This window comes from Amblyomma maculatum, chromosome 2 (genome assembly GCF_055883805.1).
Source record: "Amblyomma maculatum isolate TAMU_Amacu chromosome 2, ASM5588380v1, whole genome shotgun sequence".
Classification (NCBI taxonomy): Eukaryota; Metazoa; Arthropoda; class Arachnida; order Ixodida; family Ixodidae; genus Amblyomma; species Amblyomma maculatum.
This window is the reverse complement of record NC_139345.1, coordinates 120,519,727-120,547,717: the sequence shown is the minus strand read 5'-3', so window position 1 is coordinate 120,547,717 and position 27,991 is coordinate 120,519,727. Positions and strand designations below refer to the sequence as shown.

General features: G+C 44.5%; 1 protein-coding gene across 1 annotated transcript in view; it reads right to left on the bottom strand.

The window, feature by feature from the left end:
- unc80 (unc80, NALCN channel complex subunit) overlaps positions 1-27,991 on the bottom strand; it is a 156,761-nt gene that overhangs the window by 118,023 nt on the left and 10,747 nt on the right. The window contains exons 6-12 of the mRNA XM_084595224.1: positions 27,456-27,714; positions 18,110-18,204; positions 7,811-7,912; positions 7,183-7,352; positions 6,224-6,562; positions 2,835-3,459; positions 328-519 (exon numbers count right to left, since the gene is read on the bottom strand). Of these exons, the coding sequence (XP_084451350.1) occupies positions 328-519; positions 2,835-3,459; positions 6,224-6,562; positions 7,183-7,352; positions 7,811-7,912; positions 18,110-18,204; positions 27,456-27,714 (1,782 nt within the window). The remainder of the gene's footprint in view (positions 1-327; positions 520-2,834; positions 3,460-6,223; positions 6,563-7,182; positions 7,353-7,810; positions 7,913-18,109; positions 18,205-27,455; positions 27,715-27,991) is intronic.

The following is a 27,991-nucleotide window of genomic DNA, read 5'->3' as shown; positions in this document are numbered from 1 at the left end:
CTCGGTAATGACGTCTCTGAAATTATTGTTCATTGTTTCTAGGTTAAGGTCAGCTTCCTCGGTTAGAGCTAAATGCGTATTCTACAGCAAAAGCCTGAATTCCTCTACTTTTCCCCTTACCGCTAATTTGTTGGACTTCTTCCTCAGTAATCGGTTCCGTTCCATTCCTCTTCCAATCCAGATTAATTTGAGACCTTACCATCCTGTGGTCATTGCATCGAGCCTTTCCGCTTAACTCTAACACCCTGCACGGCTTTTCCATGTACACTTCCGGTTCTTCTATGAACCGATTGCATGAGTACCAAAAAGAAAAAAAAAAGGCCTTACCTTCAGTACCACCTGGAGGTTTATTCTGCCATCAACAGTTATGTAGTGAGTCGACCCAGACGCTTCGTTGAAATCATCGCTGCTGTATATGATGTTAGAATCAGTTTGACTCCGTGTTATGGACAACTGATGGCACAAAGGAATGAACATGGGACTGGGAGGTGTCTCCTCTTTTGGGCTCTCAGCAGAATCCTACAGAAAAATAAAAACCAAAATACAGCAAGAACATGCTTTAACAACTCCGAACTTACTACTTTTGCAGTATGTACATTGCAGCTAGCAATTCTGCAGCCTGAAATAGGGCATACTCTTTACTTCGTTTTCCGGTCCTGAATGTAGTGCCTTTTTTTACTTAGATCTGCTCTGTCATCACTTTTGTTCACTGACTTTTCATTACTGAGCAAACAGTTTTGTAACTACCATTGCACTGCACTTTACAACTTAAGTGAACATCTGGTCAAGCCTATAACTGGCCACGACAAGCAACCACTCCTTTCACATGCGAGGTAGCGTCCATCATTTCACTGCGTCCAATCTAGAACACCACAGCTGTTGTACGTGCATGGGTTTTCAAACCAGCAGAAGCCAACCACTTCAGGCAAACCGTATATGGATCTGCTTTCTACTCCGCCTTCACTTGATCGGCAGGCGATAAAGAAGCACATACGAAATGAGTAGATGGTGCAACGCTTGGTCTATGTCAGCACTGCATCCGTCAGTCACAGAGAGAGACCTATTGATGTCGTTTCAGAGGAAAACTTCATCACAGAAGTTTGGATGACAACACAGAGCATGATTACACTCTGTTTCATACATTAGGTGCAACATTGCCAAAGCTAGAGCTCTTGTTTGCGCTCCTCACGTCCGTGATGAAAAATAGTGCCTGCTCTTGACGAGAGAAAATAATAGTTGCTTTGTCTGCAAGCTTAATTCATCTTACATTTGCCATCAACTTCATAAAATGCACCTTTTTTAGGGAGAAAGGATCGGATGTGAATTTGTATGTTTTGTTTGTCGTTTTCTTTCGTGTCGCATTTTCGCTGCCCCGCAACCTGGCAGCTATGCTTTCCAAGCTGCACAACACAGCGACCTCGACTGCTTCTTCGGAGTGGATTTTTTCTATAAGATCAGCACTACGAAGATGTCCAGGCACGCGAAGCAAGTTATTGCAAACGTGTATGCTCAGAATAGAGCCCGTTTCCGCAGAAACCGCTCGGCCATAGGTATAGCACATAGTGATACACCTTTTTTTTCTTGCGGACTACTTGTGTAGCTTTCGCTGCGCTGCACCTGATGTATGAAACGGAGTATTGACTCTCCAAAAAAAAAAAAAACACGACAGGGATTTGGTTTCAGTTTTTTCTGCTTTCCGAGACGTGCATTGCTATACAGTCGATCCTGGATATATTGAATTATTGCTTACATCGACCTCTCAGAATATCCCATGCAGAAGTACAGGAGTTGTTGGTTGGTTGGTGTGTTGGTTTTTATGGTGCATAAACAACTAAGGCTATCATGCGCCAAGAGCATAAGCAGAGCCAAGTCAACTGCTCAACCTGTGGCGTCTCCTGACAGCACTAACACTGTATATCCGCTTGATGAGATAAAAGCTGAGTCCGCTTGGAAGTGGCTTTCTGTCTAGAGTGGTTGTTTTCAATGCGACACTGCTGTCATGCGGGAAAGCAAAGTACAGTGCAGCGGTTGTCGTGCGGTGAAGCCAGCCTAGCTGGCCGGCCAGCGGCGGTTGTCGCATGGCCGGTTTCGCTGCTAAAGGAGATGGAGAAATCAACTGCACCCTATTTTAACTGAGTTATTACAGGGTTTATAGTGTGTCAGCATCAGAGTTACACCTCTTATGGTGAACGGTGGCATTTCCCAAAGCACCTTCTGCAGCACCTTTGAAGTGAGCCCCAACCACAATGGCACACGCGCTATCCTGCTCTGGACGCTAGGTGCAGGCAGCAAGAGGTTCAACAACCCGATCTTACTCTGCCAAATATTTAGAACACGTGCTCGAATCCACGGAACAGCATGCGAGATTCACTCCTTTTCTGGGGGAGAGCATCGTACGCCGTGCAGTTCGCCATTCCCGAGGTGTGCTGTATGGTGCCAGTACACTGGTGTGCAGCACAATGCTGCGGGTAGCGTTCCACTAACTTGAGTACACCATATCGATGCTATTGTATTGCACAGTAGATCATCTCTTGGGATGTTTTATATATCGAATTATCGATATACCGGACTATTTAGTGATCCCCTTTGAGTTCAATATATCTAGGATCGCCTGTACTAGTTTGCAGACGCGACCTCCGATGCCTGATCAAAGCTTGTTCGTCTAAAATGTCCAGACCCTGGTCAATGGCCTTAACACACACCGAAATTCCAACACACAGAGACACTTCTTTTTTGGTACAATAAGGACCTCAGAATCAGCACCTAAGACACAATCTCACAAATAGAAGCGGCAAACTGCACATGTTAGTCAGTAACTAGCTCATGTGTTTCACCTGGTTGATGAAAAACTGGATGGAAGCAACGGGTGAGTGCTCAGTGACCGTGATGATAGGATTGGGCACACTGTGCGTGTGAACAGCCGGAAGCTTGCGTGGTGCCCCTGGAGGTTCCCGTTGTGGAACCGCAATGGTTGCCATGGTGGTAGTTGGCTCTTTAGGACCAGGTGGCTCTTCGATATGGATGCTGGGGAGGCTTTTGCCTCTAACCATCTCCGATTTTGAGAAAAATGCAGGTGCAGAGAACCCGGGAGATCTCAAGTGCTCGTCTTCATCAGGGTCTCTCAGGAGGCCTAGCGCTGAGCTGGGGCGCGGAGGAAGCAGTCGTGGAAGGACAACAGCTGGCGTTGGGGGATGGTTGCTTGGCTGGAGGGGCTCACACCAGCCGGCGGGCTCTTCGATGGTACATGTTGTGGCATTGTTGTTGGTCGTAGTGGTGGTGGTGCTGCTGCTCCCACCGCTCACCCCAGCGACAGCCACTGCTACCTCGATGGTTGGACGGTGGTTGCTGACACTGCTGCCGTCGTCGTCATCCCGCCCCAAACGATCCAGGATGCGCTCGGACAAGCGTAGTCCCTCCTCCACAAAAGCCCGCAAGTCACCTCGATTGAGGCGTTTGTTCCTGCAATCGCGAACAAGGCGAGTGGGCCAACAAGCTTTATTACAACTGAATGATGCTGTGGGGCATTTGCACATGGCCGGTCAAAAGGCTGCTTAACTCAATAGTGCCGAGCTTTACAAAAAGCACTAACCATTCTACAAATATTTAATTGTTTTTGTAAGTAGTATGTATATATTGAAAATAACTCCATAAAGTGAGTTAATTTTAATGTTTAGAATACCCATTCAAGACAGCAAAAGCCACTGCACTGAAATTAATGCACTACAGTAAAGCCTCGTTACAAGAGACACTCAAGGGATGCGAAAAAGATGTCTCTTGTAAGCCAGGCCTCTAGTAACCAAAAATTCTAAAGGCTCTGTGTTGATCAGTTTACTGCACATCAGCATATAAATGCATTCACACACATTAACAGAAAAATGTTAGGAAAGCTTTAAGTCCTTTATGCAAGTATGTCTTTTTGTGAGTGGAGAGTGTATTCCTTCCCAAATTCTGGAGGTGAAGCACTTCGCTTTGCAAGCCTTCCTGTTGTTCACAATACATTTCAAGCACACTACTCGTCACCTTCAGATGCTGACACTTGTTCTTTTGAAATGTCCTCGAAGTCGTCCTCTATGGCACATGCGCCATTTACTTGCATGAGAATTGTACAGTCTGTAAGCTATTCGGGAGCACTCAAGATCCACATGTGTAGATACGAATTCCTCAAAACATTCTGGTACCTCAGCAGTCTCTCGGATGTTCGCCCAAGCTTCATCTTTAAGGAAGCTTTCCACAGTATCCATATATGGGCCCTCTTACAATATATCACCATATTTAAAGCCTGCTTGTCAGAAACAATTTTTCACACCTTCACTCCATTCCATAAACCTGAAATCACCAACAGCAAACTTAGCATCAATTACTATTGTACAGTCTTGCTGCCTGTCGAGCAACAGGCATTCTACTAACCTTGGCTTCTACAGCAATTTGGCAGAGTGCATAACCCCTTTGTCTATTTGTTGAAGGTAGGGTGTGGAGTTTGAAGGGAAAAAATAACTTTGGTGGCTTTGAGCATGAGAACTTTGGTGCTGCAAGAAGCATTGTCCACAAAGAGAAAGACATCCGGATTCTGACCTTTCATCACGAATTTTTTTTAAATAAAGAGGATTTAAAAATGCTGAATGTCATTCATGAATTTCGGTTTGCTTCGAAGATGACAGTAATGCGATGCCAGTGGATGAAACAACAGGGTCATTTTGACTTTCCAATCCTGAGGAAGCACTTCTCAGTTCGTGATATACTGCAACAAAAAGGATGCTGACTGGAACAAAATTTAGCTAAGGGAATCTGAAGTGCAGCATGTACAAGTTTGTATGCTTCAGCTGCATTGCATGAGCATATTTGAGTTATATCTCTTATAAATAATGAAGAATTTACTCGGGGGACCTGAAAAAGCTGCCCTTAGTAACAGAGTGCCTCTTGTAACCATGCCTCTTGTATGCAATGTTGTTAGCATGGCAGACATAGGAAAACCAACCAAACCATTTTCAAATGTCTCTTATAACCGAGTGTCTCTTGTAACAGTGTCTCTTGTAATGAGATTTTACATCAGATATCCATTCCTATTCATTCCTCTACTGGAATAAACGAACCCACTTCACAAAATCCCACATAAACTGCACATAATAAAATGTTACATATGAGAAGTATCTGAAATGTGGACATTGAAATGAATTTCAACTGCTTGCTGGTAAGCAGCTGCAGTCCACAACAAATCGAAAGCCTGTAATGCAAAGGTAAAGCTCCAGATTCAATTTACCGGTGCAGACAAAGTAAATGGAGCACACGTTTTCACTCTAAAATTTTTCACGCGTTGCATAAACAAAACTGGCATTCATGGTATGTGCGAACCGGTAGTAGACGTCCATGCCCTTCCACTTGGATAAATATTGTTTCCTTGTCTCTAGTACAGAAAGCGTGATTTTAATTTGAATGGAAAAGCGTGCTCCGTTTACTTATGTCCTCACCTGTACATCTGTTAACTCTCTGTGCAGCTTACGGTAGGGCTCTGCTCTCGGACTACTTTTCAGAAGCAAGTATGCAAACACGGCCAAACAAATCAAAGCTAATGGAAGGAGGATAATAATATGCGAGTTTTGGCACTGCGAAGCGAGCATGCCATGTATGTGAGCACATTAAAATGAACAACCACAAAACAGCATTCCACAGCTTCGCAATGAGTGATGAAATATATTAACTCAAATTTCCTTTTCATTTTCTTTTCCCCCAGAAAAGAGTTAGTCTTAGTGAGTTTCTCCAAATATTCTTTTGCACCAAGACACTATTAAAAAGTGAAGTGTCCATCATACAAGGTACAAGAATGTGCAAGAGTCAGAATTTGACATTTTCACATACTCTTGCATAACAGAACTGCAAGCTGGTTGGCCACAAAGACCAATCGACAGGCAATAAAAAAATTAGACAAAAGTTCGCACTATTCTATAAAATATGAGAACCTAGCATCAGAAGCAACAAGTGCAATCAAAAAGTCAGTAAAATTTAAAAAGAAAAAAAAAGCAACACTGCATGCACAACATAACCCAACGCCTTGTTTCTCTCCTAGTCTTCTCCCTCTCTCGCACTCCTTCGCTACAGTGCTCTAGAATCTGTACCTTCACTGTGCACGCATCTATGCCAATGCTATGAATCCAGATGTTGCCTCCATGTCACTGTACAACTTGGACAAAAGAGCAGCCGAGAACAACAAAGAAGATGAGAGACATACCGGCGCAGGTCCGGGGATGCCATGCAGCGATGCGGGAAGGGCTGCTGCGGTGGCTGCTGCTGTTGGCGAAGCTCTTGCATGCTGGTGTGGTGGCTGGGTGGTCCTCCACCGGGCCCCTGACCATGCACCAAAGGCAGGCCACGCAGGAACGGGCTCGGGCATGAGTCCCGGCCCGACATAGCACTGCTGCCCAGCGGACGAGGAGTGGAAGGCGGTGCCGGCTGCTCCCGCTGCTTTGGAGAAGGCGGTGGCGGGGGCTCTGGTCGCGGCACAGGCAATGAGCTGCTCCGTTTGCGCGGGCGCACCTCGCGTGACTGCTCCTCGGCTATGCCTTGCAGCCTTCGAGGGAGAAAAAGGAGGGGAAGGCAGAACATGATCCACAGCCGGTCAGCTGGGCTATATAAAGGCACAAAATGGGTGCTAGAGAACTTCAATACTCCACTGGCAGCATGCCATGTACAGAGTCTATCCCAGGCCAAAATGAGCAGCGTTTTGAGCAGATTCTCAACATCTTGCATAAGCAAGCACCAAAATGAATGTGGGACAGAGCGAAGACGCAACACACACACATAGGCCTTGTGGAAACTGCCAAGCAAACTCACCTAACACCTGCTAGGCACATTCTCAAGTCTGTACTTGCTTAGGACAGGGTTTGCGAAAACACACTGGGAGCCAGAGCTGCACCGTCATGGATAGCACTTTTTTTTGTTTTCATTTGGGAAAGGCAAATTAGTGTTTACGTCATGATTAAATGGTTTCGCACTAGAATATCATCTAATAAGGTCTGCCCCTAAGTGCATCAGGCTCAAGATCACCCATATTGATATCATTAAAATACAACTGCTTTAATGAGGGGCTCAATTCACCTGGAGGTAGTTACATGGCTATAATGTCAGAGTGAGTTTCGGGCACTATGCTTACTAACCTAAACAAAATACAACGGGCATGCGGCTATGCACCTGTTTAACAGAAACTGCAGAGCCCAGTGAACGCCCTCTTCCAGCCACTGAGAGATGAAAAGGCATCTCATAACAGACACATCAAGGTAGGTGGCCATACAGATGTCGGTCAAGGCTTCCTTCTTGACCCCTCCCTCTGTTTTTGGAGTTGGTCTTGCGGCCAGCTCCCCCTATGATGTGAAAAAAAAAAAAAAAAAAAATTGGTTTCTTTGTCCATACTCACGGGGCAAGTAATCAACAAGACTTTTGCTGAACACACAGACAGACACAGAAAGCATTTCCGGCACTAGTGTTTTTAACACGTACATTGCAAGGAATTGCCTGAAACAAGACAAGTGGCACACACTCAGATATCCCATCTTGTCTGTGATAAAATCTGCGTGCAAATCTGTGGCAGCTTCTCCTGGATGTCTAGAGTAACAATCAAGGAGCTAACAATGAGGAAAAGTGCAGAAGAACTGAACACACTGCCAGTAATGAAATACGAATGTAATGAAAGCCAAAAAACCGAGAGCCAATATAAAAAAGGAAAGCGGTTGGTAAGGATCAGATAACTGCAGGTCAGTCGAAGGACAAAGGAGAGATTGTGAAGGATGCATCTCAAATACAAGCACATCGCATTTCTTACCTGAGACTTTGAAGGGCTTGGGCGGCATCCTTCTACAATGGTTACTTTTGGTTCACTCTCTTTGGCAACAGGCATGGTAATATCCGAGTCGGTAGCTTCTTTCTGTGGCACACAAAATTGACACCTTAGCTGTACTAAATCTTGTGTTACGGCAGTACAAAGTGCATCAGATTTGTGCAGGGAACTCAAATGGCACTCCAAGCAGACAGCAAAGTGACCAGGCTCTCAAGAAAGCACTTGCCTAGGGGTGCAGTTACATCGTCCTACAAGCCACACCTAACCTCACCATTGGCAACTTGGTCCTGTTTTTCACTGTCTGCAGCAGAACATCCTATACAACAGTGATACACACTGCAATCACTAAACAAGAGCGTATGTCACAAAGGTGGCATCAACAGCCATTACCATGTGCTAAACAAAATGAAGAAGGATAATATTAGCATTAGCATCATGAAAATGCATACAGCTTCACCATTCTTTGACACAAAAACCTATCAAATACATAACTGGATTTTTAATGCTTCAAATGTGCACGTTTAAGCACTTTATACACTTACATGCAGTCACTGGCACAGTATACTTTCTTTAAGGCTAACCCACAATGACATGAAAAATCTGCTAGCACAGTCTTGCACTCAAAGTTAACACACAGGGTTCGACTTGTAGCGCTAATGTCCCAGAGCTACTCAGGCTATGAGAGATGCTGTAGTGGAGAACTATGGAAACTTCGACCACCTTGGGTACTGTAACATGCATTCACATCACACAGTACACAGTTTCTCTGAAAAGCAGCTGGGATTCAATCCTTGGGCTCAGTAGTAGAGTTCCTTAACCACTGAGCCACCACGGTAGGGCTTAACATATATAGTCAAAGCGGTGGGTGCGTGAGACTGAACATACTGCTCTGACAATGTATGGTGCAAGTGTGGTCATCACACAGATTTACTGATGAACTGCAATCCATACCCCATTTCTTTTTCTTTTTTTTTTTCTTGAACTTAATACCTAAAAATGCTCATTACTTGATGCAAGTCATTAATACTATAATAACCCAAGTAACTCCCTATTGTCTGGCCCCTTGAGATTCATAAAGGAAGTGGAGTGAGTGGGAACCAATAAAAAAAATTAAAAAATTCTAGAAAATATGCACATTTTTTGTTTGTATATGACAAGGCTTGAAAAGAGATACACACAACAATTTAGTCACAGAATGTTCGATTGCTCAGAAAAGTCATAAAACAATGCTTTACTGTCTTCGAAATCTACTGCCCGTGTAGCATGAGGGCAGCTCGAGAAGAGCATAATTCAAAGCCAAGTCTGCAATCAGCTTGTGCCCAAAAGCGAACACAGTACGACTGCATGGCCGTTGTGGATGGCACGTCTATACTTCCTCCTTTTTGAACTTTTTTGAGCCTCACTCCAGCACACACTTGCAGTCCACGCGACGCGCAGTTGAACTCATTTTCGTTCTACGAATCCAGCATCATTCAATGACCTCCACTTTTTTCTTGGCCGTGTAGCTGGTCTTCATTGTGTATAAAAATGCAGCCAGATAACAATCAGCACCATAGTTATTTTTCTGCAATCGTTACGTTTGAGGGGGCATTTTGCTCAAATTGCAAGGCCCACAGTTTGTCTTCTAGGGGTGGGCGATGAACTGGTAGTTTCGACATAATCAATATTTTGCCCAAATGAATACAGGCAATGATTTGAGAATGGGCAATTACTAAGGATATTACAACAAATACTTAATTATAAATATAGATAATATCTGAATGAGAGACTGACAAAACTCGGGCAGCTTTGTGCAGGCAGGTGAAATGCCACGGGTAAGGCCTCTGATTCATTTGCGATTCCCCCGCAAAATTGTGAATTTTAGCATTTCTTGCAGAGCTGTCCATTAGAAGCCATATTTTTCTTTCTTTAATCGTAATGTGTTTGTCGGTTTGTGTTTACACATATAGTTATGGTAGAACAATGAGAATCTGATGAGTTTAAAAGGACAATCTACTGCCGGAGGAGAGTATAGAAATATTGGTATATTCTAGTAGATCTTACTACTTGGTGGCAGTATTGAGGAAAGAACTCATGGTTTAAACAGGAATTTATATTTTAATTGATCAGGAAAGTTGGGTTTTAGCAAATGGTGGCTTCGTCGTCGTTGCTAACACTGTTTAGAGCATCTGAAGTGAATATATTACATTTTATGATTATGCCACAGTGTCATAGAGACAGGTATTTGTGTTCATATCAGCATAAGGCTGCCTATCTTTTTCTTTTTCAATACATTACAGCTACTTTTATTCTTTAATCTTCCTTGATTCACTTTTAAAATGTGTTCAAAACCGAAAACTGCGCAACCAAAGGCGCCGCCATACATGCTGCTATAAGCAAGAACGGTTGCTGGCATCTATGGAAGGTTTCACTTCACCAAGTTTATTTAGTTTATTCATTCATTTCATTCTATTTTAAGCTATTTCGATTCTCTCAGTTATGGCTTTAATAAAATCTGTGTATCTTAGTTAATGACATGTTCTGCAAACGACTTGGGCAGTGCGGCAGTTGTTGTGTTCATAAAGCTGCATAGAGTTGCTAGTATACTAACTGTAGGTATGTCGTGTCCATAATGTAGGTGTTTGCAGACACGGACTAACACAGAAAACGAGACTACAGTCACCGACCAATTTTTTCGACTGCAATAATTCGGACTTGCACGATATTTCGGACTTCATTCAGGAACCGCCACGTGCCCCATAGGAACGTGTACATTTTCACAACCGATATTGCAGACTCTAAAGTGTCCAAAAGCTCGATTTTTCGGACCAAATTCAATGCCAGCAATAATAATAATTAGTTCACAGGAATGGAAAGGCGCAGCATCTGTAACACTTACTATGCGGACACCTGAACCGAGCAATACTGCAGAGATTGTTTTTTGGCCGAAGCTTTTTTTTTTTTTTCCAAAAAGAAATAGACGAGAGCGGGCATTATTGTGGCAAACAATCTGGTTTTGCGTGGCCATGAAAGCTTAGGCGAAGCGAATCATTCGGACGGACTAGCTTGGCTCTCCGTGCACATTAGCCATTGGAGGCAGCGGCAATAAGGGAATGCTCAGCCTTGTCATCGCGGTAGCCTAGACTGCGCAATCGGGTGGCAATATGGAGCATGAGTACTGTCTGCCGCGGAGGGTGTAGGCAGCAATGTGGGGGGTGTAGGCAAAAACACAGCTTGCCTACACTGCGCCAAGTGACGCTGCCTTCGAAACCAACTCGGTGTGTGTGAATATTTCGAAGCATGCATGTCTCTTGTGCTAAGAAATGTTTCTTTTTATGCCTGAAGGTGAAACGCAAAGGCACCCATGTGTTGTGGCCGAAAGGCGCCGACAAAAGTCTCCACCATGTATTGGGGCTGGAGTCATTATCGTATTTGCCGAAGAACAAGATTAATTAACTGTCTCGCTCCTAAGGCCGCGACACGATGCGACCGCAGTCTTGTTAATCGTGATGGTTGCCTACGTAGCGCAATATGAGTATCGCCATCTAGAAGTACGTTTAAGGCTAGACTGGTATGTTTAGTCACATAATTTACAATAAGCATGACATGACATTATGGCAGCTCGTAAATATTTTACTATGTGCTCAGTAAATGCTGCCAACTTTTTTATTTGCCAGCAGAGAAAGACCGAAGGAATAGGACATTGTCGAGGGTTGTTGAATTCATCTGGGTTCGATAACAAAAGAGGATATACAGTCTAGCCCGGTTATAACGAAGTTGGCGGGAATTGGAAATCGCTTTCGCTATATCTTATTTTGTTGTATCTTGACTATGAAAAGGAAAAAAAAAACAAATTGGAGTAAATTATTTTATCGTCGCTGGACGAAGTGGTCCAGCATTCCCTGAACAGGTTTTGCAAGTGCGGTCTTCAGGATCGCGGCCTCCATACAGTCCAACTACCAAAGTTCTGCTTTGAACTCCCCAGGTACATCCATAGTGTGTCAACAGCTGAGATGGCCGCTGCGGTGGTCTTCGGCTTAGGGGTGCAACCAGTGTCATCACTGTCACTCTCGGAGGTGGTATCCTTTCCTTCCATGACGCTCCGGGCAATTTCGTCCATCATGAAGCCCTATGTGGCAACAAGTTTGTTGTTGGCGAAAATCAAGGTCCAACTCGCTAGCGGGCTCCCATAGCTGCTCCAAGCAGGCTGTCGTGGCAGCACCATCAGTTGTTGCAGTGGTGTGAACCGCGGCAGCTTTGTACTGGACAGGTGCCATATCCATGCTGCTGCTTCACAAGAAGTCAGCTTTCTTAAAGCAATGAGTGATAGTCAGGTGCTTCCGGTCCGACTTGGTTGCGAGGGTCTTTGACGGTAGCATTTGGAAGAACAAACTCGTTTCGTCTGCATTGTAAATGTCCTTGTCAGAATACGCAAGTATCCGATCGCGATGCTTGGCCATCCACTGCTGGAGTGATCCCTCATCAACGAATGCAGTCTCTTCGACTATGTTTTTACACGTAATGTTGTGCCTCTCCTTGAGCCTCTAGAGCCACCAATTTACCAACTGGAAGTCATCGTGACTAAGATCGAAGCCCAAGTCCTTAGCCTTCACTATCATGATGGGCCCACTGGGCATCCATGACAGGCATCCAAGAACCACCTATAAAGTGCAGCTTCTATGTCTGTGGACGTGGCGCACTGGATCGTCTTTCAGTTCCCGCTGCCAACGTCGTCATCGAGAACGGCGTCGATCTTGCTGCCGTTCTTGATAGTCATTGAGAGTGTGGACTGCGCAATTTCATACTTTCGTGCGATATCACTCTTCACGTTTCGGCGCACTTCGTTCAGAATGGCATGCTTCTTCACCAAAGACAACACTTTTCTCTTACCTGTTAAAGGAGTAGAGACACCAAATTAAAAGGTTGTGCAAAGCTTGTCACGCGCTTCCTGCGTGTTTGAAGACCATCACCATCAAATATTAGACTCAGCGGAGCATAAAAAATATTTTATTCCTTTTTTAAAGTTTGTGGAAATGCTCGCCCCTGCATTCTGGACCCATCGCTAGCGCATTGACTGTGACGTAGGCTCACTAAAAAAAACATAATCAAGTACTTGTGATGTCACTGCACAGTTTTCTGATGTAAGAGACGATGCTGCTGGTCGGCTCGTTTCAGCTCTTCTATTGCATTCTAACTGTTCTGACACACAGACTGCACGATAGTGCACTGTAACCAAAATTATGCTTGATGGCAATATTCACTAAAACTTACGAACACTGCCACTCACGGCCAGCAATGGTTGGCGGACGGCGTTGTCGGTCACCGTAGCCAAGACCAGAGTGGCCATGGCGGCGCAGCAGTGAGGCAGTGTATAGCACTCCTTGGCTTTGTGCCACAAAAGACAAACGTTATCAGGACCACCCCTATGCCTGCACAAGTGTGTAGGCTTCGGCAACGGCGCCTCCCATGGGCACGCCAGGCGACGAACTGCACTGCTCTCTGCCTGCCCTACTTGTCGCTAGGCCTAGTCGGTTTCGCCTGGCGGCACTTCGAAACAGGTCAGTGACTCAACGCTGTAATAAAGGTTTGTCTTCTATCCCCGCTTTACTATAGAAAGCCTATCGCACAATAAAGCAAGCTCGATAAAATGTGTATAAGGCGACTGTCCTCAATTGGCTTAATTTGCTGTCCACAAGTAGTGCCAACGACTGTTCCAAACCGCTCGCAGCATTGCTCGGCGCATCAAGTCACACTGGCGCTTCGTAGTGATTGTACACGCATTCTGCGATGTAAGCAATTGTCGATTTCAGGTCACTGTTGCCAAAACTATACTCGATGGCCATTTTCATTCGTAAAATTTGTGAATTTTTTCTCAACAATCGCCAGATTCGCACACATGAAAGCGGCACTCAAAATGGCATGCGAACGCGATGCCTCCATCAGTGCAATTAAAACTATATACTCGCGAGCATTTACGCGCACTACTTCATAATCAAAGCCTGTCCCGCTTTCTAATTTTTCCTAGCCGCTCGCATAGCATAGGAATTTAGGCGCAATTCTAGCGAAGCGAGCAGCTGACATCGGCACTGCTATGTGCAACAAATTATTGAACGAGTTGGTGATAGCTGTTCAAAAGCAACAACAGCACATTTCCAAATAGTTAGTGTTGAAGCAGCATGACAGGATCGCCAAAATGCTGCAAACATCATGTTTATGGTAACGAATGCAGTTGACCAATTGTTTCCACAGTGTGAATCCGCCTTGAGAGCATATGGCAGACTCACTGCAAACAGAGCAGACGACACACCTACTCGTAAACGTCATGAGTTTTTGGTCCACGTGACATTTCAATGTTATGTCTCTTGTTTTTTGACGTCAAGTAACAACCTGGCAACTAAGAACCAAATTCGAAACTGCTGCGTGCTAACAGTAAGATAATAAATTATGTAATGCGATTTAGTGCATCTAACACCGTGCTCTATGCGCAGAGAATCACTACGCACTATTTACAACGCAAAAGTACAGCACGAAGATTTGGTGTCCCTACCCCTTTAATATGCTGGGGCTTGCGAGACTCGACACTGCCGAGAAATTGAAGGGTCAGGTCCAAAAGGATAACTAAGTCCGTTGTCGAAAAATTGTCCAGGCAAAGTCAAAGGTCACGAGATATCAAAAGTAAGAAGCGGAACAAGGCAGGAAGGCATAACGGCATCAGCGAGAGAAGCGTATACAATGATCCGTGAGAGAGAAGGAAACTCTCGCCTCTCTCTCTTTCTCTCCCAGACCCATAACTGAGGGGAGAAATTCAAGAGCCGCGATTCACCAAGTGGGCCACTACTCCATGACATCACTAAAAAATTGCCTTTTATTTTATTATGTTTTTTACCTACCACGCAGCCGGCTCAACGGCATGATGAAACGCCACATCACAAAGACAGCAAGCCAAGTGATGCAGTGAAGCAACCTTTTGCTTCGCGGGAGTGCAGACGATGACGCGAATGCGGCCATCAGCCAAGTTTTGTCCTTATTTTCACACAAGCATTTGCCTGATGGCGTAAAAATCTCTGGATTGATAGATTATTTTTCATTTGATACAAAATCACTTCGCTATATCCGCTGACGTACACTTATTTACTTAGTTAAAACTGGACTCAAATTGTATTGAAAATGCAAAAATGGGAATGAGAAGTTGAACTTCGTTATATAACTGCTATTTCGCTATAAGTGGCTTCACTTTAGCTGAGCTAGACTGTACTTCAGTCCAGAAGATGCTGACTCGATGCTGACTCGATGCTGACTTGTGTAGATGGCGCAGCAAGCGCTACAGCAGCTAGTAACTATAGTTCTAGGCGGTGCAACTTTTCCTCCCAAAATTTCAAAACACTCGAATCTTTACTTATTCTGGGCACCTTTTCATATGCATAGAGCAGGCTTTGTACTTCTTCAATTTTGAGACAACTGCCGTTGTCTCCAAGTCCTTGCAGGCAGTCTTCTTCTCTCTCCATAAGAAACACTTCAAGCTCATCCTCAGCTTGCAAACTCTAGGAGGAGATTGTGCTGCCGCCTGTAGCGGTACTTGATCACCGCCAGCCATCCTACGAAGTCACTCCCATGTGGTGACCAAACGTTGTTTTGCTTGGCACCTTTTCTCACTGGTCACCGCACTGTGATATCGAGGGTCTCAAGTTGCAGTTCACCGATTGTACAATTGCTGCCATTTCCTTTTCTGTTTTTTTTCTTAGAGCCTAGTCACAGGTTCCTTCAGTCCGCTTGACCTCATCCTCTCCCTGTTTTTCAAAGTTTTTGTCCTGACCTTCCTTGTTATCGCGCAACCCGTAGATCAGGTTACTCATCAGTTACGTTTTCTCTCAATAGTGCACTTCTAGCTTTTAGTGCCACCATTCTATCTAGACTCTCTTAGGCATTCGCATCAATGATGATGGATAGAGCAATGAAACGCCTTCTTTTTAATGCTTAAGTGTAAAGTGGCAATGTTTGAAGGAGCTTGTCCCGAGAATTTTTCATCATAAATGCGATGACCTGAAAAGAGTTAGATGAAAGAGGACCAAAGAATCCCGCCAGGGAAGCGTTGGTCGACGTGTGGTTATTAGTTAATTATAGCCAGAATGCCAATCATCGAAATAGCCAAGCAAGCTAATGTAGACGACCAAACGGACGTGATGTCACGCAACTGGAAGACGACGCGTGTTTTGACATCAGAGTGATAAGGTGCTAATGAATAGTCGGGATTGATCAAAAAGTGATTAAGGAATGTTGATTAATATAATTAGGGCAAAAGAGGGCGAGAAGCCGCTGTCAACAGCATAAATGAAGGCGCGTATGTGATGACATCACCTCGGCGGTGTTGTCATGCTGAACGCCGCCGGCGCCGCCATGGCATCCCTAGCAACCATGCGCCGTCTAGGCGTGCCTCTAGCAATGGTGACGTCATGGAGAGAAAGCGGCGCAGCATGTCTGAGCGCGTTGGAAGAGGAGGCGCGCTGTTGGTACAAAAAACATTGTGGTGACCTAGTGTAGTGCAATGTTACACCACGTGGTGATTACTGCGCAGATTGCTACATAATGTCATCAACGACCAGCTGCTATCATAATTTCCGGAGTGTGAAATCTCTACAAGCGGCACATGATACACCGTGTGCAGCAGCAACGCTCAGGCTTTTGAATTTCTCCAGTGCAGATTCTGCAGGGCTCTTGAATTTTCTTTTGACACCGTAGTTGTACGGGCCGAAACGATAGCACACTAAATAGAGCTTGTGAATTAATACTCCTGCCAGTAATTCCACTCTGTTCCTTGCTCCCATAGTCTTAACATTTGAACATCGGAACTTCACTCCTGACATAGATTAACTTGCCAAGGGAAATAAAACAAGCAGACACCCCTAGGAATAAAATAAAAGAAGACAAAAGGGGAAATCAACTTATGGAATAATCTTGCTAAGTTCAGATACAACTCAAGAACACACCAGTAGATTGCTGCCCAAGGCGGCCTTCCCACCATCAGCGTCGGATTATCATTCTGAAGTGCCGGTCAATCAAATTGCATCTGCAGGCGTCGCATCATACACGGCTGCTATGCACGTGCCATGTGACTCATTGCAACGTTGTCGAGCAATAGGAAAATAAAATGATTTGTGTGACATTTCTTTCAACAGATTTGTCATTTCGTTTTGAGTTTTACATGGTTATATATTTATTTAGTTAAATATGTAAGTCAACTTGCGAATTATATGCTATTATTTTACTGCCTAGGCAGGCTCTCGAAAGGGGCAACTTGCTTCACAAGCGGCTCGATTGTGCAGTGCAGCAGCCACCCATGTTCGGGATGAAACGACAGCTCGACACCAAAGACTAGTGCTATGCATGTGGCAATAGTGTTCTTTTGTTCTTGTCATATTTTGCAAGGAACAGTTCTTCAATATGGTTGTGATGTTTGTGGTGTGCAGTGGCATTTTGAAAATAAGTGATAGAGCGCTTTACAAGCAGCAATAAAAGAAGAAATAATGAAGGTAAGCTGCCACCAAAAATAGATCAGAACTATACCGCGAACCGGTTCAGAACAGTTCCTACGATTTGTTTTAGTTCAGGTTCTGTTCCAAAATGGCGGAAAAAATTTGGGTTCGGTTTGGTTCCAGTTCCGAGCAAAAATTCGGGTTCGGTTCCGGTTCGGCACACTGCCTACACAGTGCTCACCAACCAAGCTGGTTAGATGCCAACTCTCTCAGTGCCCTTGGCCCATTGATGTGAAACATGCGGCATGCATTGTGCGAAAGGATGGCTACAAATGTGGAAAAACGGTGGCACCCACCCCCTCCCTTTGTCGAAAAAGGCAGTGTAACATATATCAGGTGCAGAGGAAAGAAAATTGCAGCAAGAAATGCGAAGCAGCAAAGCAAGATGCAGCAGCACGATGACCGCCACTCTGAAAAAGGCCCCGTGCGTCAGTGCACAAAATGGTGGTTGAGAAATGCTACGTATTCTTTGTTCTCAATTTACAGAATTTAAAACTTTCGGCCTTAGCCACATGAATGCTCTGGTTGCGGAAGATAACCAAATATGCAGGAAACTATAAGTTAAGTTTCTTTCTCCATCATAAGAAATGAGCTAACTAGTCCTACAAGAGCCCAAGATACTACATAGGTTCACCAAATCTGAAGTCTCCTGTGCAAGCAACCGCTACTGTTTCTATAATTTCTGCAACACTTACCCAATGCAATTAAATATAGCGCAGAACACACACACGTTTTAGCATGTCTGCCATTATTGTTTTCTTAACACTCGACTCACAGTAGCAGATGCCGATGATGCCCTGCTTGTAAGTGTGATGTCAGGAGAACCATGGTCGCTTCCCTCCTTTTCATCAGCCACAGACTTGATGGGATCTGGCAAAGACAAAAAAAAAATATGCCAAAATATTGTTTCCTGTAGGTTCCCATTCAGTTAAAATGCATAAGATGTGCAAGATGGCACAGTTATATTCTGCACTTGAAGGCTAGCTAAGTAAATTTAACATAGAAATACAGGTGCATCACATATGCTACTTCTTCTCATGGTACTTTTAACTGCATCTTGCTAGAGTGCTAACTGCGGACAGTCTGCATGCCCCCAACCATGCGCCATAAATTACTAACCCGGCAGACCCCATTCCTATTGGCCTCGAGATCGAGCAGAGTCGCCACCTTGCGGCTCAGCGGCAAAACCTACTCAGTGTGGATGCGGTTTCGCGTCGCGTGCCGGCCCGCAGTGATTTACGCACGCGTGCGGCGTGTACAGGAGTGTTTTTGTTTGTTTCGCGGTTTCTGTGAGCTTTTGCTTACCTGTATGCCTCTTGCAAAATAAATATGAACAGTTTTTCTGTTCATTAAAAGCTTCATTAAAAATAAAAATACTTGTCCGTATCGAACATGTCATGCTTGGATAAGGATATCATCCATCGCGGTCTTCGGCGCTTGAGATTCTTTGACATGCAATGTCTCAAACGAAGTGGTACTGTCGTTACCGCCGTGTCAAAGCAAAACAGGTCGCTGCCGTCAATAAAAGTTAATGCAAACGCTCAGAAATCGCATATTCCCGTTTCTGTTTGGAACACCGCAGCTACTGAAGCATATGCCACTGCAGACTACTTCATATAGCAGAATGCAGTTTGAACGGACCACTCTATGCCTACTATGCCTTCTGTATTCACGATATAGTTCTGTGAGTACTTTTTTGTTTTGTTTTGTTTTCAAACCGCTGTCGTGGTGTCTCAATGGTACTCGACTGCTGGTTTCGAGAACGGGGGATTCAATCACAACCGTTTCGAAAGGCGCTCCTCTGCTGTGGGATTTGACTGCACAATAAACAATCCCACGTGGCAAGTAAATGTGGTGTTAATAACGAAAAAAAAAACGACACCACAACCAGCCTCTGCAATCATCCGTCATAGCCCATGCCGCTTTCATGCGTTAAACCCGGACCAATATGCATTTCTTTTTTTTTTTTCTTTTTTTTTTTTGTTGTTGTTGAAGGCTTCTGTGCATCCGTAAAAGTTTTAGTGAACACATTTTGCTCTAGAGAAATGCTCGAATGTTTGAGAAACATTCCCTGCACCCAATTGTTACCCTAAATATTACATAATAAACCTAGATTAATGTACTTTACTGGTAGCCTATTATAATCATTATAATCCCTTTTCGTCCAAGTGCTGTCTTCCGAGCAAACTCGTCGTTTCTGACAAGGGGAGTAAAACAGCTTCATGCGGGCTTAAATATTGGTGTTTTGTTCGGGAATAAATACATCTTTATAGTCGCATGATAAGATGACCTCCATTTCTTTCAGAATAGTTTTATATCCGGCATCTGTTTTGGAAGCAACCAAAATATTTTACTTCGCATAAGATTTAGTCACTGCTAAATAATTAGTGATAAAGAAATTTTCAACCTGTAAAATTGCTTCCCAGAACATGACAGTGCCCACGCATAGTTTATAATGATGTCTTCGCAGCGAGTAATTCGTAGCTTGCACTTTAACATTACTGAAAATTAATCGCTGATTATTGTAAATTCTGTCAAGTGTGTAAAAGTTCTCTCACATGGGGAAATTTATTGGCATTGCAAAACAAAATAATTACACTACTAATTTACCATTATATATCAATATCACACACATCAGAAATCCCTTATACTTTCCTCGGTTTCAGGAAATCATTTACAGTTAGTGGCGCATGCAGTAATACACTATCACTTTCTATGACAGTGGCCGCAAGAAGCATCTCGGCAAATTCAATCCCCTCAGCGCTGTACACGTGAACAATCAGCTTTCCTGTGCGGCGAGGTTTCCTGTATACAGTAAAATACCACTTGAACGAACGTCACTTAAACGAAGTATTCAGTTGTACGAACTTTATTAAATTTCCCCGCCGAAGCTCCATTAAACGCTGTGCAAACGCCCTTCATTTTAACGAAATTCAATTGTTGCTCATTTCAGTTCTACGAATATTTTCTATAACTTTATCCTGTGTTTCCCACGTCATACTTATTGAAACCAAAACAACGTGCACTTTTTACTGAATATTTTGAGAAACATATTTTATTAGCGCGTGACGAAAGCTGGCCGTCATTTAGCTCTAAGCTTAACAGGCTATCTAAACAAGTTTGTATCCAGCGGAATCACAGCTAGCTTTGCATGCTTAATTGGATCCACAGTCATAGCCACCGACAGCCACAACTTCAGCCCCACAAAGCTTTTTAGCTCCAAGAAAGGCGCACGTATGCATGCTGGTTAATTGTGATCTGCGGAAGAAATGATCTGGTTGGAGGAAATGAATGCCTCTGCTGCCCAGCAGACTGCTGTGCCGGACGAGGTTCACGGGAGCTTGCACACAGTGACTGAGGCCAAGACCACTGCAGTCCTAAGCTCGAAAGTGCTGCAAAATTTCAGTTCAGTGAACTTTCACTTTAACAAACATTTTCCTAAGGCCTCTGGAAGTTCGTTCAAGTGAAGTTTCACTGTATTGTCGCCGTGATCTCATTTTTGGGGAATACTTGTTTATTTATTTATTTATTTCCAATACCTCAAAGACCCCAGGAGTACGGGGTTTTACATGAGGGGTAGGCTTGACAGTATTTAACAAAAAAAGTTTTCAATGGCGGTTCTGAAATGGCTTGGGTTAGAGTGAGCGACGATGTCAGCGGGAAGATCGTTCCAGTCGATGGCTGTCCTTACAAAAAATGAGTTGAGGTGCGTTGTCGTTCGGGCATGTGGCGGATAAACAGCAAAGGTGTGGCTGATGCGACTGGATGTTCGATGAATCGGCATGATGACTGCTGTGCTAGATGATAAGGCATGATAAAATTTATGAAATAAACAGAGTCTGGATATTTTACGGCGTGCTTGCAAGCTTGGGAGACCGGCATTAGCTTTTAGACTAGTGGCGCTAGTATTACGAGAATAGTCAGAGAAGATAAATCTAGCTGCACGGTTTTGTGTTAATTCAATGGTAGATATCAAGTTTTGAAGATGCGGGTTGTGCGTGGTTGTCTGGGCCAGAGTTGATGTGCACTCAGTCTAAAGCTACTCGCCATGCAGTGCGCTGCCAGTGCTACATTTTCCCTGCTTAATCCTCGAGTCAAGTATGAGATAATGAACCAGGCTCTCTCGATTCAATCTAAAGTATTGCAGGTATCTGCGTGGGCTTGACACTAAATTCGCCGGTCTCACTCACATGAGACATGCGCAAACTGTTTAAAAGTCGATAAGAAAAACAAAGCTGTCATTAGGCAGGCCCAAGCATTAGGCGCGTGAGCGCGGTACACCGCAAGAAACGTGCAAAGTAAATCTGAAAGTCCGGTGGTTGCGTGCTTTGTTTTTCTAAAATCCGCTCTTCTTCTGCTGCATTGGCGAAATCCTTGAATCTTTTTCTGCAATATTGCAGAAATACTGCAGGAGACACGTTTTCATCGCTAACAAACCCGCCGTAAACTTGAAAGCAGACCTACGCAGCGTGCGTTTCTGTGAGCGCCGCCGGCTGCCGATCCACACTACCGGAGTGACGGTGGCGCCACCTCTAGGTCGATTTCGCGGCGAATAATGCATCACCTGCTACACATATGTTGCTCTCTAGCCTTTCACCTTGCCTTTCCCCACCAAACATTTCTGACGATGTCTGCTTAGTGGTTTTCTGCATAAGGCATGACCAAGGCAGACAGTCAACACTTTCAAACCAACAGCATACTATTAAGTCATTATGTCAACAGTTGAAACATATTAGCATCCTTATGTACTCATTAGAGAAAGGGTTTTGAGTTCAAAGGAGGAGTAAACTGGCGTGCGCCACCTTTCCTGTGCTCCTGCGTCTTAAGGCCAATAAAACTTGCTGGAAGGTCAAGATTAAGTAAGGGTTTGATGAGCCCTTGCTTATACTTGGACTTTTCACAGTTTAGCTCATCTGTAACGCTCTGAACCACAACAAATGCGGCCCTCACGCATGCCAATTAAAGCCTTGGGCGGCTGTATACGCACTGCTTTTACAGGAAAACACTCCCACCGAATGATGGTGTTCGATACAACAAGTGCCCCCCCTCCATTCTTTGAAAAAGAAAACTCACACCAAATGATAAGCACTAAACGCTTTCTTTTAAAAATGAAAATCTGCACACGAATGCCTGCACTACAACTACAATGTTGTGCGGAACTAGCTGAGAAAAGCAAAAAAAAACAAAGCTACCACGTTCATGCAGATTAAGTACACCTGGAACTGCCAATTCAAGCTGCCAATCTGAGGAACAAGCTTTGAGACTGCTGGTAGCACAGAACCTAGGGACTTTCAGAAGTTGCGGCTGAAGTTGCTTCTGAGTCATTCTGAATTGAAGTAGACATTCTGAATACTTTATAATTCAACGCAATTCGCGTAAAAAATTTTGTCTCTGCAGAAAACCTCCAAAATAAGAGACATTTCAGAAAAACTAACTTCAAATTATGTTTCTCTAAGGAAATATTTTTTTTTTCTTTTTGTTCCTGCAAACTAAGATTTCAACCGAGCTGATAATCTAATTGCTCCAGAAGATCGACACGGGCTAATTTAAAAGCTTAGGTTCTAAGTAGGGGTAAGAATATTCGAAATTTTCAATACGGATCGAATATGTCTGTTATTTGATTTGTATTCGAAAATCTGATATTCGAAATTGCCGAATTATTCGAAAACTTTATAATTTGCCGCAACAATTATGCAAGGACTAAAATTTACAGTTTGGAAAATTCTGGAGCAAAAGTATGTTGATTCTGAAGCACTAAACCTCGCAATCTAAACCATATAAAAGCAATGAAACAATGAAACTTTTCCACTACTATATGTAGCGGCTCAGTATAAAACACATCATCGAGAGTTTGTATTATGAAGTTCACTTTTTTTTTTATTCACTTACTGCACACTACAAGACATAATCAACTAACGCCACCTGACAGCCAAGTTCGCTATAAGTAGGCTTTAATGGCTCTTTACAGAAATGGTGGCCATAGCAAAACTAGATTTGTCTGCCAGAATAGCCAGCGCACGGTCCACTGAACACAAAAGCAGCCAATTTGGAATGTTTTGGAGCAAACTTCTAATTTTTATCACGATGGCACAGCCTAATTTATTCGGTGCAGTTTGGCACATTTGGTGCAAGGTAGCCACGTGCCAACCAAGATCCATATAACTCGTGCTATGGTCTTTCCAGTTGTGATGTATTGATGCGAGAGTTGGACTGTGAAAAAGGCTGACCGCCGAAGAATTGACGCGTTTGAATTGTGGTGCTGGCGAAGACTCTTGAGAGTTCCTTGGACTGCCAGAAGATCAAATCAGTCGATATTGTCGACCATAAACCCTGACCGCTCATTGGAGGGTCAAATTCTAAAGTTAAAGTTCAGCTACTTTGGTCATCTGATGAGAAGAGAGGAGTCGCTGGAGAAAGATTTGATGTTGGGAAAGGTTGAGGGTCGCCGGAGAAGGGGTAGGCAGCGAACGCGATGGTTAGATGGCATCCTCGAGGCACTGCAGATGAAGTTATGTGATGTTAGGAAGATAGTGAGAGACCGGAAAGCGTGGCGTGACATGGTCCATAGGGTCACGAAGAGTCGGACACGACTGAAGGACTGAACTGACTGACTCAGCCACGTGCTGTTGTAATGTGCATTTCAGTTCTGGTTTGCATTCATTGGCTTTGCTGCATACTTGGCTATTTGTGGATATTTGTGCACTGGCTATTTCCTGTCTGTATGACCTGCACCTGCGTCTCCTCAATAGATTCTTTCCCTACTCCTGCTAAATCTCAGTACACATGTCCTTGTGTTTCGTCTCCAACAAAATGCCACTTCCACAGCTAGGAATTGAGCTCATAATCACGTGCTCAGCAATAAAACACTGACAATGTAGGTCAAAGATTTCAGTGATTCCACAGTCTCTAAAGCACTGATATCATGAATCAAGACACACTATCATCTAACCAACCGGCAAACACCCTTGGATGTCTTGTGGACATCCTAAACGCCCACAAGGCATCCAGACGAATTTCAGTGCCACCAGAGAAGGCGCTCACTAAAAAGGGCCAAAAGTTCTACAGTATCTAATGAATTGATATTGCTACCTAGCATTGCCGGGTGGCATATGAAGTTGGAACGATGAACTGTTGCTCACTCTTGCAAGTCTGTGCTGTTGCTGCCGCTCCCTCTGGGCTGCCCCTGTCATAAAAGCTCCTTGCATTCCTATCTGGCCCCGAGTCACGGAGTATGTGCCATTCTTGTGGAAATGCGGAGTAAAACAGCCTCCTAGGCAAGAGACATCATCCGGAAGCCGTTGTGCCTGCCCTGTGCCATTTGACACCCCAGTGCATAGCTTCGACGGCTCCACTGGTGCCGAATATTTGATTTTAAGTGGCCGCATGGTAAGTTTTATAAAAAGTGCTTAATATTTGACTAGGTGTGCACCTTCAAACTGCCGGAAGTTATCTAGTTACTCCTAAAGGGATGTGCACAACTCACATTCAGATTAAATGGACATTCGTCATTAGCTACATCATTTTGAGTGACTGCTCTCATGATCTTATGTTCGGCATTGACTTTCTGCGCAAGTACAGCGCAGTTATTGACCTGCAGAATAGACTCGTCACGTTTTCGATTGGATACACTGCTGAACATGACAGTAGCAGTCTTTGCAATGCTGCACTTCGCGTCTCTGTCGACATCATCTCACTGCCGCCACGAAGCAGTGTTCTGGTTGAAGTTACCCGTGATGACTTCCGTGCTGGCGACGCTGTAGCAGAGGTGAACCCTTCACTCTTGCTAGCTCAATGCATCTGCGCTGCTCACAGTTTACTGTTGCTTCACAATAGCCGGCTGCACTCCTAGTCACCAATTTTTCTAATGTGCGCCGCCACTTGTTTCCAGGAACTGCTATCGCTTTCGCCGGCCCTATTGCTGACAATCCGGTCTGTTTTGCATTGTGGCAATCGAAGTTGACGAACTATGAACCATCCGTTGGCAACGTCAACATTAACTGACACTTGTCCAAGCAGAAACAACGGGCCTTAGAGCAATCATTGCTGGATTTCAAGCACTGCTTTGCTTCCTCCTCGAAGGTTCATAAAACGCCTATTACGCAACTTTGCATCATTACTTATGACGACGCTCGCCCTATAAGACAGCAGCCTTATCATGTGTCCACAAAGTATGGGAATTGATCCAAAGCAAGTTCAAGAGATGCTTAATGATGGTGCTGTGCAGCCTTCCCAATGTCTGTGGTCTTCGCGAGTCATCCTTGTCAAGAAAGACCGCACCTTCCTATTCTGTGTTGACTATCGAAAATTGGACAATGTGACAAAAAAAAAAGATGTATACCTGCTGCTGCGCATTGGTGACTCACTGGACACATTACAACGTGTTAAGCACTTTTCATCTATTGATCTGAAGAGCGCCTACTGGCAAATTGAAGTGGGATGACGGACACCTCCCGGGCCTCACGTGGCAAAGTTGTCTCGTGTACCTGGATGACGTCAACGCTTCCAACAACTTCGTGCTGTCCTGGAAGCCCTCCTATCGGCTGACCTCACATTCGAACCTCAGAAATGCCACTTCAGCTATACTCAACACAAGTTTCTGGGTCAAGTTGTGAGCACTGACGGGGTGCGACCAGACCTCGATGAGACTGCCACTGTCACAAGGTTTCTCGTTCCAACTATTAAGAAAGCTGTTCAGCATTGTCTGGGTTTCTGTACGTACTATCGAAGTTTCATTGCTGACTTTTCTCAGATTGCGGGACACCTCATTTGTGTGGAATCCTGAGCAGCAGACAGCTTTCTGTTTGCTCCGTGAGCGCCTTCAAACATCCCTCATTCTGATGCACTTCAAAGAAGAGGCTGACACTGGGGTACGCACCGACGCCACAAGTATCGAGCTTGGCACTGTCCTCGTCCAATATCAAGATAGGATTGAAAGAATAATAGGCTATGCTAGCCGCACTCTCTGTCATGCCGAAGCGAATCCTTCCACGTCGGAAAAGCGGTTCTGTGGGCCACCATGAAGCTTCGCCCCTATCTTTACGGCCGCACAATTAAAGTTGTCATGGACCACCACTGTTTGTGCTGGTCAGTGAATCTGCAAGACCCACCTGGACTATTTGCACGATCAGCGCCACTGAGTAGTTTGTTCAAGTAACTTTGGACGCATGAGCCTGGGAGAGTTCAACGACGCAAGCAAAAAGTTAAAAAGAAAAAGCGCAAAACCCAGCACCACGCTCTGCTACAGGACAGGTCTTACGGAGGACTCCAACGCATGACACATGGCTCATTTGCACGAACTCACGCCTGCTAAAGTACACAACACCGCTAACTTGAGATTTTTCAGCTATCAGTGAGCACACTACGTCGGATCCAACAGAAGGCGTGCTCTATCATTTCAGTTTTGTGTTATCGCTAACGACTGGACATTGAAGCCACATAGGAGTCCCTGGAGAAAGACTTCAATCGACTGCTCGGAAGGCAGCCATATAGTCTTTGACTGTCTGCCTTCTCCTTGCCTCTCCTTCTCCCCCCCCTCCCATCATCCTTACCTCACCGAGAAAATTTGTCTGAGAAACTCCTTTCCCTCTACTTCGGGCCTTAAAAAGTGTTCTGTCATATCAGTGACATCGATTACGAAGTGATTCCTGACGGCACCGCACAACCAAAATGTCGAAAGCCCAGCTCTGACATTGTGCACGTTGTGCAGCTTAAGCCATACTGCCCGGGTAAGCATATGGCCACCGCTGTGACCAATGTGCTGTTCTGCCTCTCTTTTTTTCTTTTCCCCTCCTGAAGGGGGAGTAATGCCACCTAGCATAGCTGGGTGGCGCATGACTGAAGATGGAAGGACGGCAAAGTGTCAATCGCGCTTGCATGTCTGTGCTGTTCCTGCCGTTCCACCTGAGCTGACCCCATCATAAAAGCTCCTTGCATTCCTATCTGGCCCCGAGTCACCAAGCACGTCACAATATCATGCATCCAGAGACACTGTCATCTACTCAAATAACTAAGAAACACCCTTGGACATCTTGTGAACATCCTAAATGTCCAAAAGGCATCCAAAAATGCTTTCAGTGACACCTGAGAAGGTGCTCCCTAAGAAGGATCAAAAACAAAGAGACCTTGCTTGCGAACTTTTGCCGGGGCTCCTCCCATGAAGACATCACCGTACTGGTGTCGACGAAGGTCGTAGTCAGCCCTGCGTGCAGCGCGCATCGCGTGACCATGTGGTTGCACAGGGGCAGTGAAGCAGGGCACAGCAGGATGCCGGTGCTCCCACAGGGGCTCCCAGATGCGGACCCCATTTTCCAAACGAAAACTGCCCACAAAGTCTGACTGCTTCAGGAATGGAATCAGTGGGGCAAACAGGTAGACAAAGACCTGAAAACACACGGGAAGAGGAAAAAAAAAATGAAAACTAATGTAAGAAACCCATTACATACACAACCACACTCCAATTGCTAATTATGGTGTTTGTTAATTTTATGCAAGAAAATTATATGTCACATGAAGATGCAACACTGTAACCATCACCACGTGAAGGAGCATATGGAAAATGGCAAAGAAACACCACAGTCATTGAGATTAGACAGTGGTAGATCACATAAAAGAATGCAGCAGGTAGAAACAAGTCAATATCGTAAGCCAAAAAAAGAAC